The sequence below is a fragment of the Trachymyrmex cornetzi genome, unplaced genomic scaffold (assembly GCF_001594075.2).
Source record: "Trachymyrmex cornetzi isolate Tcor2-1 unplaced genomic scaffold, Tcor1.1 scaffold147, whole genome shotgun sequence".
NCBI lineage: Eukaryota > Metazoa > Arthropoda > Insecta > Hymenoptera > Formicidae > Trachymyrmex > Trachymyrmex cornetzi.
Window position 1 is genome coordinate 1,980,535 of NW_017296059.1, and position 16,403 is coordinate 1,996,937.

General features: G+C 33.7%; 2 protein-coding genes across 4 annotated transcripts; one reads left to right on the plus strand and one right to left on the minus strand.

Annotated features, from left to right (window-relative positions):
• Positions 1 to 1,900: 1,900 nt before the first annotated feature.
• LOC108757650 (aprataxin and PNK-like factor) lies at positions 1,901 to 7,229 on the plus strand. 3 transcript variants are annotated; one of them, XM_018502132.1, is made up of 6 exons: positions 1,901 to 2,097; positions 4,846 to 4,920; positions 5,594 to 5,767; positions 5,842 to 6,044; positions 6,129 to 6,443; positions 6,799 to 7,229. In XM_018502132.1, exons 1-6 carry the CDS (start codon positions 1,996 to 1,998, stop codon positions 7,118 to 7,120), a joined length of 1,191 nt encoding a protein of 396 aa, XP_018357634.1. In that variant the 5' UTR covers positions 1,901 to 1,995; the 3' UTR covers positions 7,121 to 7,229. The 3 variants fall into 3 exon arrangements, with proteins under 3 accessions (XP_018357634.1, XP_018357636.1, XP_018357635.1); XM_018502134.1 differs by lacking the exon at positions 1,901 to 2,097 and having other exon boundaries at positions 5,551 to 5,767; XM_018502133.1 differs by lacking the exon at positions 1,901 to 2,097 and having other exon boundaries at positions 5,588 to 5,767.
• A 300-nt stretch (positions 7,230 to 7,529) lies between these two features.
• Positions 7,530 to 9,425, minus strand: Trax (Translin associated factor X). The gene is made up of 2 exons (XM_018502160.1): positions 9,300 to 9,425; positions 7,530 to 8,538 (listed from the first exon to the last, which is right to left on the minus strand). The coding sequence occupies exons 1-2, from the start codon at positions 9,313 to 9,315 to the stop codon at positions 7,673 to 7,675; spliced, it is 882 nt and encodes a 293-aa protein (XP_018357662.1). The 5' UTR covers positions 9,316 to 9,425; the 3' UTR covers positions 7,530 to 7,672.
• Positions 9,426 to 16,403: the final 6,978 nt, after the last annotated feature.

The following is a 16,403-nucleotide window of genomic DNA, read 5'->3' on the forward strand; positions in this document are numbered from 1 at the left end:
CGTATTCAAAACAATCATAATATATTATATAATTTCGAAGAACTCTGTAATACATGTATATTATTTCTTTACATCCTAAAACGATATATTACTCTTACAAAAATCCAATTTAATATTGACCAGTTTTTTAATATTGAAAGGTAATAATTATTTATTTTTAGTATTAAAGGAACCGATAACAATAATTCTTTTAAGACTTTTAATACTCAAAATAAATAGTTCATCTACCTTTTAATATCAAATTTATAAAGGTATTAAAATATTTTTTTTTTGTAATATTCTATGGAAAAAGAATTTTTATTCATGTATTGAAATTGTTATTTTTATTGAAAGAAATGGTGCTTTCAGAGCAAAAAGATAATAAATTCTGGATAGCGCGTTGAAAGTGATAGTATTTTCTGAATCTTTTGTCAGAGGTATTTTTGGGTGGTGAAAGAATGCCCGTGTTTAATTTACTTTGGGCTCGGATCAACCAGTGTCATTTCGCGGCTTGGAAATAGGAGGACAGATGTTCCATATTTTACCACATGACACTTCCTTCCGCTTTCACGCCTGCAGGATGATTTCCTCGGTTGTTCCCGCATCTCTCGAGATTATCGAATTGTGTACAAACGTAACGACATTTACATTGCACAGCCGGTCGACGCAATTGCGCGCAATTTCCGCGGGGAAGGACACGACAAAGGGATGTAAAAAGAAAATCGCGATCGCGATTGCGTGAGAGAGCGTGCTTAATTCGGATATACAAATGTATGATAGCAGCGATTGGTCCAGCTGATTGTAACATCCTCAACGCACCGACGAGTAACCGAGTCTAGCATCTCTCCGGTAATTTTTTATGAGACCTTTCCACGCAAAGAGCTTTATGGCATCGCGTCAGATCTGTACTGTAACTTCTCGGCGCATTTCTCTTTGTTTGTTTATAAGCGTGTACATTCTTTGTAATTGTAAATGAAAAAAGGACATTTCATTGTTAAACGCTTGAATAATTTCTTACCCTCCTTTCGATTATTATCCCTCTTCCTCTAGAATACTTTTCCCTCATCTTGCACATTAAATTAATCTTTGTTCAAAGCTTGCTGAAATATTTAGAATTAGCACTGCGACTGTACAATATATTCTATTTTTATCTCATTGATTTTGAGTTTATTGTTAAAATCTCCTTAGAGAAAAATACTGTAAATATTAATCCTGATTGATATCCAAAATTTCCTTAGTTGGTATTAATATTTACGAGTCCAATGTACTTTAAATTGCTGTATCTTTGCTTGAAGTTAACGTAACTGAACGAATTTTCTTATTTTAAAGGCCAAAAATTCGGAGAATAAGGTTAAATATGTAACTTAAAATTATGTGAAGTTGTGAAAAAAATTGTTATAAATAATTTTGTACAACACGGTTGAAGGAAATGTCTACTGGATCCTCGAGTACCGATTAAAGAAATTTTGAAGCAAATACCGATCAGGCTTAATACTCACAGTATTTTTTTAAAAGGATTTTAATAAATTCAAAATCAATGAGATACAACACTAATTTGTACAGTGTCGCACTGCTAATTCTGAATTTTTATCGAACTTTTTGAACAAAGATTTAATTAATTTGATTAAATTGGTTAGTGATTAATTACTTATTTTCATGAACAACAATGCTTTTAATATTCGAAATAAACAATTAATTAGTACATTAAATTTCTAGTTAGGATTTAATGCAGTGAAAAAGAGGAAACGGATAAAATGTTTCGTTGCCTTTACTATGAAAAAAGGCATTCTACTTCGTAGAATTCAAAATTAGAATATGTAAGTCTCTCGGGATATGTTCTTTGTACTAAAAAAAAAGGTGAATGACTTTAGATGAGAGAATTATCGCAGTCAACTACGTCTGAAGTTAGCCTGAATTCCTGTGCGGTTTTTTCTTGTCGAAACGACCAGAAATTTTTTGGTGACAGTCCCGAAATATGTCCCGCGACGCGTTAACCTATCTAATGAAAAATTCATCATGACAAAAAAGCTGCAAATAGTACGAGTAGACAACGATTTAGTGCAGAGAGCGAATTTGCTGATCGGCAACAATATCATCGGCCGCGGCGCCGCGACAGGAGTGAGTTGCATAACTGATTTTATGTAAAGATATTCTACCAAGACGTCATAAGAAATGTCGTTCTGAACAAAAGAAAAAGTCCTTTTATGACAAATAATCCTGCAATAAGATACAGATTACGTAGAATAAAATCGGAAATGACTGAAATTCTTATGAAATTTTAGCTATTTAATCCTTCGAATTCTGTCATGAATTCGTCTTTCAACTCTATCTATCAATCCGAGGTAGATCTTTTAATGTCTGTATCAAGTTGAGATAAACAGACATTAAATATTGCTCTCGCATTTCTGACTCGGGTTGCGGTTGGCGTTGACGTATGCGAACGGATAAGCTGACGCGTTAAGATTATCCATGTAATCATTTTGTCGGATGATTCATGGCTACGCTTGGGAGATTCGAAGTTTACCGCATCGACGTTAGCGGAAAATGTACACACGGAGACATAAATGCATCTCTCTCGCTAAGTTGCTATATATCGCTCTGGCGAAAATAAAAATGACAGCTTAAGTCGATCTTTATAGAAATTTAATATTAGTACTGATTAATCACTAATTAATTATCTATTTTAAATATTAAAGTTTGAGCGCGATGAACAAAAACATTGAGTAAACGCTACTCTTACATTTTATTGTCTCAATTTTTGTTTTCTAAGAAGCTTCGTTTACGCTTCTGTTAATATCTCCCCTTATAGAAATTTAATAGTAACTAATCAATTATTTGTTTTTAGTATTAAAAGTATTATACAAAAAAAATTAATCTTAAATCGAGTATTATGCTCAAGTATCAACAATATTGCAATCTTATTTCAAAGATTTTAATTTTGATTTGATTAAATTTGTAATAATGCAGGATGTTTCGTCTTGAATTGAGACAAAAAAAATAAAGTTATACATCAATATAAATTCAATCAAATCAAGATTAAAATCTTTGAAGCAAGATTACAATATTTGATCACAATTATTGATATTTATTTAACTTTATTCAAGATCACAATATTATTATTGCTTATATATATGAGCATAATATTGTCAATTTAAGATTAATATTTTTTCTGTGTTTTTGAACTATTAAAAGTTTTGTTCACTTATTTAGAATATTCAAAATACTGTGAACAGTACAGTACTTCCAATATTCAAAATAATAAGTAATTGTAACTACCAAGGTAATTGGTTACACTAATATTAAATTTTTATTTAAAAAATGTAAGGAGAGAATAACAGAAGTGTAAACGAATTAAGCTTCTAGGAGAAGCTTCATTCCAAAATTGAGATAACATAAAAAAAGCGTTTACACTTCTTTTATATTAGATTTGTGAACTGATTTTTACTTCCGCCAGGATAAGATATACATATTTAGACTGCCAAATATTTGAGCATTATTACTAATTATTTAAAAAACGATAACGTTATATTGTAAATTGAAATATTATTGTTTGACATAATAAATTATTTGCTATAACAACGATATAACTCCAAAATTGTCATTTTTCAGTCTCTTGCGGAAAAATAATAGAAATATGTAAAGAAAAAAAAAAGAAAAAATGTATTTCAAAAGAACATTATACTTTTATTTTTCTACAATCATTATACCAAAATTGCATTTTAATTAATATTACAAAATCTTAATGATTTAAAACATTGAAATTTGTTTTCTGGCAACTTTGTTTTTTGGAGTTAGGTAGAAAATTGTAAATTGCTATAGCGATATTAATATTTGACCATTAACACAACAATAATAATATATTACATTAATATAATAATAATTATATAATTACATGTGTATAATAATAATAATATAACAATAATAACATCAGAATTTAATAATATGTCTAATATAGAATAAATTAATTAATTATAATACGTGAAATATTTCGACTTTAAATAATAGGAAGCACACGCTTCGAATACATAACACCTCCGGCACGCGTGCTATTTTACGCAATAAGGCGTATATGACTGTTTATGGCTCCGTCTGTACGTGCCAATATCACGTGCGCCGATAATAGCCGATAACGGCGCATTTGACTGCGTCACTGCTGTAAAATGCTTATCAGATATCGTATTGAAAAATTCGTCGCGCGTTTAGAACTGAGGTATCGCGCGCGGCTAAGAATGAGTCGTCGAAGCGATAATTTAGGCACAGATGATAACGTAGAACTATAGTGACGTAAGAATTTTCCTATTGTTTAGGAAACTAACATCATTGCGCTACAAACTTGTAAAGCACGCAGGGACGAGTATAAAATTATTGTTAAAAAATATATATATGTATCAATGAGAGACGTAATCGATATAATTCTCGAGAATAATAATTATGTATTGAACGCGGTTGATAATGTCGGCGTTCTTTAATTATCTCCGGACTCCGAAAATTACCTACGATTTTTCGTGCTGCATTTCGTCGACGACTCGTTCGACAATCGACTGTCGGGCGGCGCAGTGAATTTCGAAGCACTTTGAATTTACACGTTGAGATCAGCTGCGGTGATCTGCGATTTGTTTTGCAGCATATGAGCGGACACTCGCGTGCCTCCTCTTATCAATTAAATGTTATACGGATAACATAAATAAAATCGCTATAAGTTGAAACGAGAAAACTCGAAATGACTCTGAGTCACTAAAAACACGAACGACGGCGTGTTAATGATTTTTTCATTGATGATTGCATCGATGACGCGTTGATTAATTAAAGGATTGATTCTTAACGTTTCTTGACGGCGAAACTTAACGATCTTTACCATTATCGCAGTGCAACGACGGCCAGGTGCTCAAACACGCCGTGACCATCAATTTGTCGCCCAACGATGAAATGACGATTACGCCGGTAAAGTTTCCTGTTTCGGCTATTCCTTATCATTTAAATATATTAGTACTCTGATAATACTAAACTCCAGTAATCTCTGTGATAATTCAATTGACAACACGTAACGATAGGAAATTAATAACAGCTTTTTGTATAGAAGGAAATTATGTGATGTATAAGCTTATATTTATTTTTCGTAATAGCTTTCCAGTAAACACCAATTAACATAACAATGTTATACTTTACCACTAAACAATGTAACTATTTATTACCACATACGTTGTATTATATTTGTATTGTTGAGTGTGAAATTAAAACATTGATGTTATATTGTTAGGCTTGTTTTTACAATATATGGTTAGTTAGAAATTAAAGAAATTACTTGTCTATTAAATATCATCTAAAAGTAACATAATATCAATGTTATAATTTCGTACTCAACAATGTAACTGTTGTGTGAAACAATGTGTCATATTATATTTATATTATTGAGTGAAAAAATTATAACATTGATGTTATGTCACTTTTAGTTGGTGTTGTAACTATTTATTGGGTTATGAATTGCTTAGTAACCTTAAATCTTTAAATAGTCACATTATAAAAATAAGCTTTACTGTTTTATTGGGTTATTTATTTTTTAATGTGTTGTAGTTGACAACATCAGTTTTCTATAGAAATCATTTACCAGTATTAGGTGGCACCATGTTACATGAAACCCGCTGGATGTGCACGATGGCGATCTCTTAAATTGGGAGACAGCGTGCCGATAAAGCCAGGTGACGTTTGCTCTCTGCTACCTGACAAATGTTGGTTTAAGATTATCTCGACAGACATGATGCAGGAAGGTGATCAGATGTTGAAGAGAAAGGTACAGTTCTTGCCTGATATATCCGAAGACAATTTTGTACGAGAAATTTTCTTATTACGGTTTTTTCATTTCAGGTCGATGAGGAAAATTTGAATAATGTGGACAATAAAAAGGCCTGCTTATTGTCGAGCATGGAAGCTGCTGTATCTCCTGGCAAAACTTTGAATGATGTTCTTCAAGATAAGGATCTATCAAACGAGCGTAAGGATTGTCCGGTTAATGGAAATGGGGAACATAGGGACGAAGCTGCTCCAGTTTTGCAGATCGATCCTGCAAGGTTTTGCTCCAATTACTTGAGCAGAAATATCTGATGATAAAAGTGCAATTGTTCATCCTGTGTCTTTCTTCATGCTTCTTTCAGCGTGCCAGAGGGAAATGATATGACCGCGACAAGTTCCAAGATGTCAACAGACTCTCAGGATGTAATTGAACCTCCTGTTGACCAGGAGAGTAACAGAAAGCGGAAAGTAAGGAATATTAATTTAACGAATAAAGCCGCGACAAATGGTGAATCAGGCAAGAAGGTCAAATGGGACGTGCACGTCAATGATCAGATCGAAGAAGTTCCATCGAACAATCCTCAGTCGCCCGTTGCTATGTCTCAAGATCAAGCGAGTACATCCAATTCTAATAGAGTATCCAGAGAAAAATGTAGGTACGGTGCTCAATGTTATCGGTAAGTTATACAATATGATTCAGTTTCTTATCAATAGGTCTATTCTCTTTCGAAGAATGTTCTGCACAATAAGGTGGTGCAATAAGTTGGAGTGAAACGATCCACGACTGCTTTCCTTTTAGAAGACAAAGTCACAAACATCGTTCCAGCCTTCTTGACATTCAACGAAAGATAGAACGACATTTGCGTCGGTTGTGTCACATAAAAGGAAAACAGCTTATATTTATGTTTTACTTACCGCACCAGTATATACAATTCAGAACATTCTTCGAAAAAGAACAGACCTAAAATAATTCTGTCAAAGTACTGAAAGTACGATGTAGGTTTAAAAAACTTAATTTTTTTAAATTTGCAGGAAGAATCCCAATCACAAGAACAATTATAGTCATCCAGATGATTCGGATTATGACGAGGTTGACAATCGGGAGGAGTGTCCATACGGCGCGAAGTGCTATCGTAAGAATCCGCAGCACAAGGCGCAGTTTAAACACACCGCGCCGCGTCGTCGTCGAAGAGCCGCCACCCCCATGCACTCGGTGGTTGTCGATACGTCTGAAACAGAAGCGTCGTCCGCAGAGGAGTCTGTTGACGAATCCGATTACGAGCCGTCCGTGTATACAGAAAGTTCGGATGATTGGGACGACAGGAGTGAATTAGAGGACGGTACAACCGGCTGACAATTGTCGATCTTCCATGTAAAATTGGATCCTACATTTTCGAGAATGTCCAAATTATTGATGTAACCACAGTGCAGATCTATTTTGTTATAGAATATTTATTTTTGTACACGAATTTAAAATATTATACTTGCATATATATTTGATTTATTTAAAGATATATATATATATATATATAAACGTTAATAATATATCACAATCGACTCTTTTATATATCGGAAAGTGTTATAAATATATTAATTTGATGCGTGAAATATGAAAATATAAAACTTAAATACTGTTTAAAATAAATCTTTTGTTATAAAATCTTTTATGCAATCTTTGCGAAATTAACGGAAACTAACACAAATAATTAACAGAATTGAATTGAAATAATCGATGATACACTACTGGAAGAGTACAACTTTTTTTACTAATTAATTTTCGATTCAGTATCATCAGCTGTATAAAATACTATCGATTATTTTTATCTCGCATCAGATTGATAAGTTCACACAATAACTAAAAAATAATTAAATAATCTATGTTAAAAGGAATTTGTGCTGTCATGTATTAAAATGCCTGATATCCCTCGTCGTCCTCAGTGGCATATTCCTCAGCTGCTGCAATGGCCACATCGGCTAACATATGCTTTGGTATTTCGGATCCCCGTACTTTAATAGTATAACACGCATTTTCCATTTTGGTCAAACTGTGCTTGAGCGTAATAATTTTCTTATTTACTTCGTTGTTATGTACTACACTGGTGTAGCCTAAGAAGGCTATGTATATCTTTCTGACAAAGTTACACGTTTGGTAACAACTGCTCACATCCCCTATCGCTAAGTTATTGATACACTTTCGCATCAGCTCCCCGGTCAGATCGGCTATTCCCAGAATATAGTCTGTTGGCGTGACCATGACTTGCATCGTCTTGGAAGTACTCTGTTCCGGCGAATCGGTTGGAGATGAAGTTGTGTGATATGTCAATGCTTTTTCCAGAGCGGACCAGTCTTGCATATCACCATTCTGCAGATATTCATGGAATGTCAGCGCCTCTATGTATTCTTCTATGCCGGCGCGATAGGCTCTGTGGAACTGATAAGCGTCCTGACCGTCCAATTCGGTTGCAATATTTCGAAATAACTTCTGTACTACGTTATCTAGTCTTGTCTTGGCTGTGTCTAGTACAGCATTCCGTTTACTCTCCTTATCGATGGTGTGCAACAGAAAGATGATTCTTTTGCTCTCGATGCCTACATCCCGATTGATCTTGAAGATTCTTTCATAACGATCGTGCTTGGCATCTAATTCAGCCGCATACTCGTGAAACTGTTGTATTACTTGACTGTTCTCGTTTATGTCCTCCATCACCTCTCTGCCTTTGTCACCAAGATTGATTATTTTCTCTTTATCATGATGTTTGCGATTTCTCCTACCTGCAAGTAACGCCAATGTGAGAAGACAGAAACAAATATTTAGGCTAATATTCATAATTGATTCTTATATTTAAGACTGTCTTAGGATGAACTAATCAGAGAGCAGTATTCATATTATAGTCGGATCTTACATTTAGCACTGTCTTAAGTACAGCCTTAAGATGTCATGAACCGATCAGAGTGTATTAGCATCTTAAGATATTGCAAAATTAAGTCAATATGAAAAGAAAAAACAAATATCTAGTAATCTGTGGCAAAGTTGTAGACTATTTAAGAAAGTACATTGTTATATACATCTCTATTATGGCAAAATAAAGTCAATGTGAGAAGGCAAAAACAAGTATTTAGTAATCTGATAAAGTTGCAACTATATAAAAAAGTTGATATATATTATACACCTATTATAACAAAATTGAGCATTGAAATATGTAACATTAATGTAAATATAAATTATTTTAAAGAAATCTTTATTTTTAAATTGAAGGAGTAAAGAATTTGGATTGTTACAAAAGCAATCCGTAGCAATGTGTACGATATAACCCACTTTCTTCAGAATTCGGAGGTATCAATTCGAAGAGATCCCTCAATCCTGAAATTAATCCCCCTCAAGCTCTCTCTCTTCAAAAGCGGGTTTAATCGCCGCCGCCACAAACTTCCGAGTGTAAGCTCATCAGCTGTCATGCAGCCTCTCGTTCTCACGTGGAATCGACATTTCTTGACAACGAAGGCGGAACGAGGAGATTCGCAGGTCAACGACTCACCTCTTCCTTGCGACATCGCGATTCCTCTTAATAATCTCCTTTGATTAATCTGTGCACGTTCTCGATGATGGTATACAGGACACGTGAATTGGCTCGCGAACTGTTTTGATGTGACGCTATCGACGCTATGGCCTATGGCAGACATTGAGCTCGACTCTACGCGAAGGAGGGGGAAACACATTGGTGGCATTTTGTCATCAATATGTTGGCATATCGCATATCTACCTATCTACCTTCTCCATTTGACAATTAAACAGATGCGAGTAAACAGAGGACGGGCTGCTTCTTTTTTGCCAAAGAAGCTGAAATTATTCATGCTATGTATGCGTCAATATGTCTCGTAATTTTTCCATCATATATACATAATAATTAATATTAATAGATTTTTAAAAAGAATTTTCTTATATTAAAGAAATAGATTTTTAATTTGCCGAAGTTATTGATACAGCTATAATTAAATTTCTGGTTATGACTCTTGGAGTATTATTGAATAATTTTATAAAAAATTATCTATAACGTGATGTCTCGTTAATTTAATAAATTAATTTGTATATTTGCAATATGAAAGATTTAATTGCTCTTCTAATATATAGACATACATACAAAATTAATTCTATATTTCAAGCTGTATAGGCACACAGGAGTTTTAATCATCATTAGTTGCATCAATTCAAGGCTTTAAATCTAGAAGTATCATATTTTTTATTAAGTAAGATATTGATTATTAAATGTTTAAAAAATAACTATCGGTTGGACGGCGATTTCATATGATATTGGGTGCGTTCCGTTACTCGCATGATGCGCATAATGCATCGTTTATCTTTGTTGCTCACCAAATGTTAAATAAGGACAATGGATGCATCATGCACATCATGCGCGATACGGAACGCACCTATTGTTATCAATTTTGAGAAATTTTTCTACATGGAAACATAAAAAAACAGTTATCTCCGAATGCGCCGAATTTGCATAGTGGCACCATCTATTGATGAAATGGTGAACTAATCTTTCGTTATCGTGCCAACAGATGCCGCCACTATATCATTTTGGGTAGAGTTCTACATTTACAAGAGTAGTGTGCAATTCTTTGAGCTTTACAGACCAATTCGTGGTAACTGTGATCTACATCAGTGGAGGAAATCAGGAAATCTATTCAGGAGGTCAATAAGAACAAGAGCTTCATGGATATCAACTTTTCTATTTTAGCTATTTTGACCGCATTTTTTAACCTGATTATCTATCGTCCAATAGGTAAGTAATAAATATTAAGTGAATTTATAGTAAATAAGTTAATAAATAAGTAATAGCTTTGTTAGTAATTTCTTAATATGTATATATGATGTGATTATTAGATAAAAAATGGTGGACGCTTGCGCTACTCTTGTAATTAAATCTAGAGCTCTCTAAATTTAGGAGCAGATAGAAATCTAAGTTTGTGTTAGCGTTTAGAGTTCGGTTCCACCAATGTAAGATTAACTTTAATTGCAGTTCAATTTATGCTTTATCTTTTTCTAATTCTAAAAATAAATATAAGATAAAATAAGTAGTAAGTTAAACCGAAATTAAAGTTAACTAGGTATACACGCTCTTTTTTGTCTATGTGAAGCACACATTAAAAAAAAAATAGATTATGCCTATATCTTTAATATTGTCGCATTCAGCCGATTGACTTGTATGGCGCCATCGCGTTCTATTTTTCTCCTTCGAGAAAAATCAATCGATCAGAATGATTTCCGTTGATGTTTGTATCAAGTTTCACGAGAATCGGGGACCCTTTCCGAACTTTCCCTGGAGCAATCCTTTATGTCTTATTTGTCGGTAATATTTGGTAGCAAACAGGCGAGTGTAGCTCTGAGTCTATCGACCGCAAATATCGAATGGACGAAGGCCAGAGAGAGCAGGATTCAGGATACAGAGGGTTCGTGGCTGCATACATAGCTCGGAATTCACAAGGGATGAGGGACGAGGGGAACAGTTTGGAATTAATCAGTACCGGTCTTCAGTAAATAACCGTAACGAGGATCCCTTGGTCAACTTGGCGAGTTCTCTAAGAATTCGACGAAAGACTACAACACACACCGAGAACGAACGATAATGAAGCCAGAGGCTTTTCCGATAGCGTTCGAGAGACGTTTGGTAATTTATTTGGTAAATTGCTACTCTTTCGCGAATACGCTCGTGATAGATAAAAATGGAGTTGAGCACTTAACTGTCTACAACCTTTAATAAAAAAAATATAAATCAAATTAAATTAATAGAAGTGTATTCCGCGAAATGTTATTGTATTTTTTCAATTTTTGAAGAACTAATTTCAATTAAAAATTGCTTTTTTAAATAATTGTTGAATTATTTTCCATTTTCTTTCATCTATATATAAATGATGATTAAACGATTCTCTTATTCAAAATCGGAATACATACATACATAATATTATATCATAGAGCGGATTTCCATTGTATTTTTATCATTAAAATTCCGGAAGTAAGTTCACAAAGGGGATTGAGATTGAAATAATATCGATTACATGTAAATGTTTTGTGATATGTTATTGGAAATATTTGATATCAATTATTAACCATGTTGAGCTAATTGGCACAATGTAAATGGATAGGTGGTTTTATGTGCATTGTTTGCTTGCCTGTAGTATTATTAATGTGTCCTGTAATATAATAATAAGTTTAATAAAATTATGTTTCATATTACGCGCGATTCTCTCAGTATAACAATTAACAGAGAACTTAGTTGTTTTTCTCTCTTCTTTAAATTCTTTAAATTAGAAAAATAATTCCTTCTTAAATATATTTTAGCTGTTAGACAACAGAATTTTCGGATATATCAAACTGACTAGAAATAAATTATACAGGAATAATAAAATTAGTAGTAAATGACAAATTTATTGGAAATAACAAGCTACCTTTAAAATAATAAATCACCTAGCAACGACAAACCGTTTGAAAATAATACACACGATTAAAATTATTTGTTAAAATATCAATAATTTATCGTTGTTAATATACCATTAATAATTTCTCATATAGATAATGAATTTTCAATATATGTACTTTTGTAACTACGTATTATGAACGTTCTATTTTCTGCTGTATTTGTGATCAACTGCCAGAGAAGCGTAGTGTCTCGTGACTCGTTATTTCACGCAATTCCTCGCTGAGCTGAGCGTTTCTCTCGTCTTTCCGAGAGACTTATCGCCGTTTCGACTATCGACGTTAGGATTTTTCCGCGTGACACTTGTAGACCGCCTAGGAAGCCGTAATTCTTGGGATAAAAGAAATTAGGAGAGACGTCTCTTTGCGTCGATAGGATCAGGCGGGAGCAAATTACAGCGGTCATCTGCAAGTCCCGCATAGAGATTTTGGATTCTATGGGGGATCTTCTCTCGCGAACGACACACAGGCCGCAGACTCGTTCGCCGAGAACGGAGATTGATAAACCGCCGGCGGCCACCAATTAGCGTTTTTCCGTGCAACGTACCTCCGCGTATTATGCATTATCTTTAGTTGGTTTTGAGGTAAAACTTCGCTGACTTCCTCCTGCCGATGATTTATGTCCGCGCCGTTTAACAAAGTTTTTATTCGCAGCCGGTGTTGTAAAGATGATTTATACGAAGTTCCCGGATCTTGCGGGATTTCGTTTTGACGTGGAAAATGCTCGCAACATTTGATAACGCCTTTGTTGCAGTCGTATGTAGAATAAGAATGCGCTTTTTATAATACCGGCGATTCTATAAACTTCCGGCATATACACTAAGAGTTTTCTTCATGTTCCTTTGAAATATAGCAAATTCCATCAAACATACGAATTAAGCGCGTAAAATCCGAAAAGTATTTAATGTTTAGGTGGATAGGTGGGATGACCACATCACCTTATATAACAGCAAAATTATTGGCATAATATTGACTCAATATATTTCCAACGTTTAACAAATATACCGCCAATAAATTGCTACTAGAATTTAACTTTCTTTAAAACCTTGTTTTAGTTTATATTAAAATCTTGTTCTAAAAAAGGAGAATAAAAAGTATTGTTCAGAAGTTTTATAAAATTATTACTTTTACATTCCTCTATCTATAAGACTAATGTGATTTTAACTATAATATAATATGATATTTTAACTATAACATAAAAATGTAAAATTAACATTTTTTGCGGTGTCCTGAACACTCCTACTCACAAATCTTTGAGCCGTCTATCTATTTAAAGATTAATCTGTTTTTCGGAATACTATGTTGATCTGCGAATTGGTCGCTTTTCCACGAATATCTCAGTGGAAATATTTGATCTTTAACGCTAAGATGAATTTCAAAAGGCGTTCGCTCTTTCCACGAGAGTGACGCGAAATGAAAGTTACACGAAGAGTTTTGTGCATGTAAATGTACTAGGCATTTGTGACTGGTTGCTGACTGAGTTTGTACGCGCAAACTTAAACGTACGCGACCAAACGTGAAATCATAAAAGTTTCAGTCCAAGGTGGATGTAACGGCAGCGCTGAAGCGACATCCAAGGGTACAGATACATATATAAGAGTGAGCCAATACTGCGGTATATTTTAATCCGTAATCACTCGAAGGATTAAACTCTCGCCCGAACCTTCTAAATTCGTTGTTTGAGTTCGGCTTTGATCCCTGCGCGACTTCTTCCGCAAACTCCTTCGTTGGAGACCGTCAGAACATTCGCCGTAAGACAATTCTGATCTTTTTTATCCCTCGGGATAAATTATTGAACGACGAAGATTTTTTGTTTTAATTTTCAGATATATAGACGAATTTATTTTGACAAAAAATAAATTCATGCCGGTGCGCGATTCTGAATGTAAAATAAAATGTGAATGAGGGGAACTGCGTTTCCAACACTGAGAAAAAAACCATTTTAATATTTATTTGAATAGGCAACTAAACGTTTACTCAATAAAAAGAAATGATAGTTAAATCAAATTAATAGTTCTTGTACCAAACAAATATATCTTTATATTTAGTAAATATTTAGTTGGCACTATTCAAATAAATAATTTATTAAAATTTAGTAATTTTTTTCAGTATACGTGTGTATACTTCAAAATTAGAAGTTCTCGAATATCTGGATCGCGTTGATTTTTCCGAGGAACACCACAAATTGCTTTAAAGTATTTTCTCAATTTCCATCTGAGACGCATCATGCGGGTGCCAGTACTAAATGCACGCGTTATTTTTATTTAAACGGTTAAAGCTCGATAGCGAACAGCCGCATTTAAGCTGAATGTGCGCTGAGAATATGGATTTGTGTTGCTACCGGTTATATGGGGCTACTGTACTTTTATCCACCGCGTATTTTTATTCCCCATCGTTTGGCGGCGTAGGGAAAGGGCGCATAAAACGCAAATCGACAATAGTAGGGCATAGGGAGTAGTGTACGAATGGCAGACGGTGCACTTTGCATCTTCAATAGCCAATTACGTGTTCAGCTTGAAATACGTCACAGCTATACTCCGGCGAAGAGAACAAAATTTACGTGCCGTAACTTATTACTGTCATTTGTCAGACGCAAAGGATGTACCCAGATGTTCCCGATATTATTAACACAATATGTCGCTACTAATGTTTTCGTTATTTAAAACATTCTAACAAAAACAAATTGCTGTAAATCCTTCAGAAAATTTAACATTAAAATTAAAATGGAAGTAAGATATAAGATTTTTTTAATTATTTGGGATTTTGAGATTAAATTTTGCTAATTCTAAGATCTTAACTTTTTATTCAAATTTTTAGAAAATTATTTGAAACAGGTTTAATTTTTTGCTAATTAAAATTTTCTGTAATTCCGGGGACTTTAATTTTTTGTGTTAATCTTTTTAATTATTTGAAATTGAGATTAATTTTGCTAATTTGAATTTCTTGTAATTACGGGGTATATTTTACTTTAATTTTTACTTAATATTTTACTTCAATTTTTGAAGTTCCTAAAGCAAAATTTTTAATTAGAATTGAAAAGTTTTAAGACCGGAACGATTTAAGAGCGGAAAACTTTAATGTAATGTTTCACGTTAACGTTATCTCATGAATAGCTCAACTACAGTAGCGATTTCGTGCATTTAATAGTGAAATGAACCATCAAGGTACCGCGACAAAAAAATAAAACTGAAAATTTTTAGGACACGCTCAAAGAGAGTCCTGTTTCATAGCTATTTAAAATCAGGTGTAAAAGAAGGCTGTGAAAAGATGCTGCTAGTTTCTCGCTGCGATGCAGTTACGCTTTATGCGATTTACTTCGTGATGCCACTCCCTCGTACTCTCGTCGCGCTTTTCCTCGCGGAGTAACGCGCGCCATGTCGTCGCTATTCGCAGGAAGAAAATACGGATTGCTCCATAAAAGCCAGCAGAGGACCTTCAAATAAATGGATCAGTTCGCACGCTTGTGTGAAATAAATGTCGAATTCCCGACGCAATTCGTTTTTCAATTTATGAAATTAATACCTCTTTGAAAAATGCAGTGTCAAATTTTTTAACGAAAAATTACAACTTATATTTCAGTACAGAATTCAGGAAAACTAGATTATTGAATCGCACTGCGAGATAAAAATATATCAAACATGCTTTCGGAATTTCATGTAAATTCGACTAAAATTGGAAATATATATACATTATACGAGCATATATGTTGTATAATTTTTTTTATACAAGTTTTAATCACATATTTGTGCTCATGACAGCGAGATAATTTAATATAGAATTTAGGAAAATTAGATTGCAGTACAGAGTGCCACAGGAAGACTGGATAGCACTATGAGATAAAAATATATCAAATACATTTTCGGAACTTCACGTAAATTCCACTAAAATTAAGAATATATAAATTATACTTGCTTAATTTTTTTATATACAAGTTCCAATCACAACACATTTATGTTCGTGGCAATGAGACAATTTTTCGTTTACTCTGTATTTTATCTAATTGCTTAGTGAAACGTTGTTTACGTTTTTCTGAAAAAAAAAAAAAAGAGATTTTATATCTGGTGAAGGTGGTGATGATTTGTTATCGAGAATAAGACACGGGATAGAAAGGGTTGTAACACGAAAAAGTGTTTTATTTATATACAATATTTACAAAGGCGTA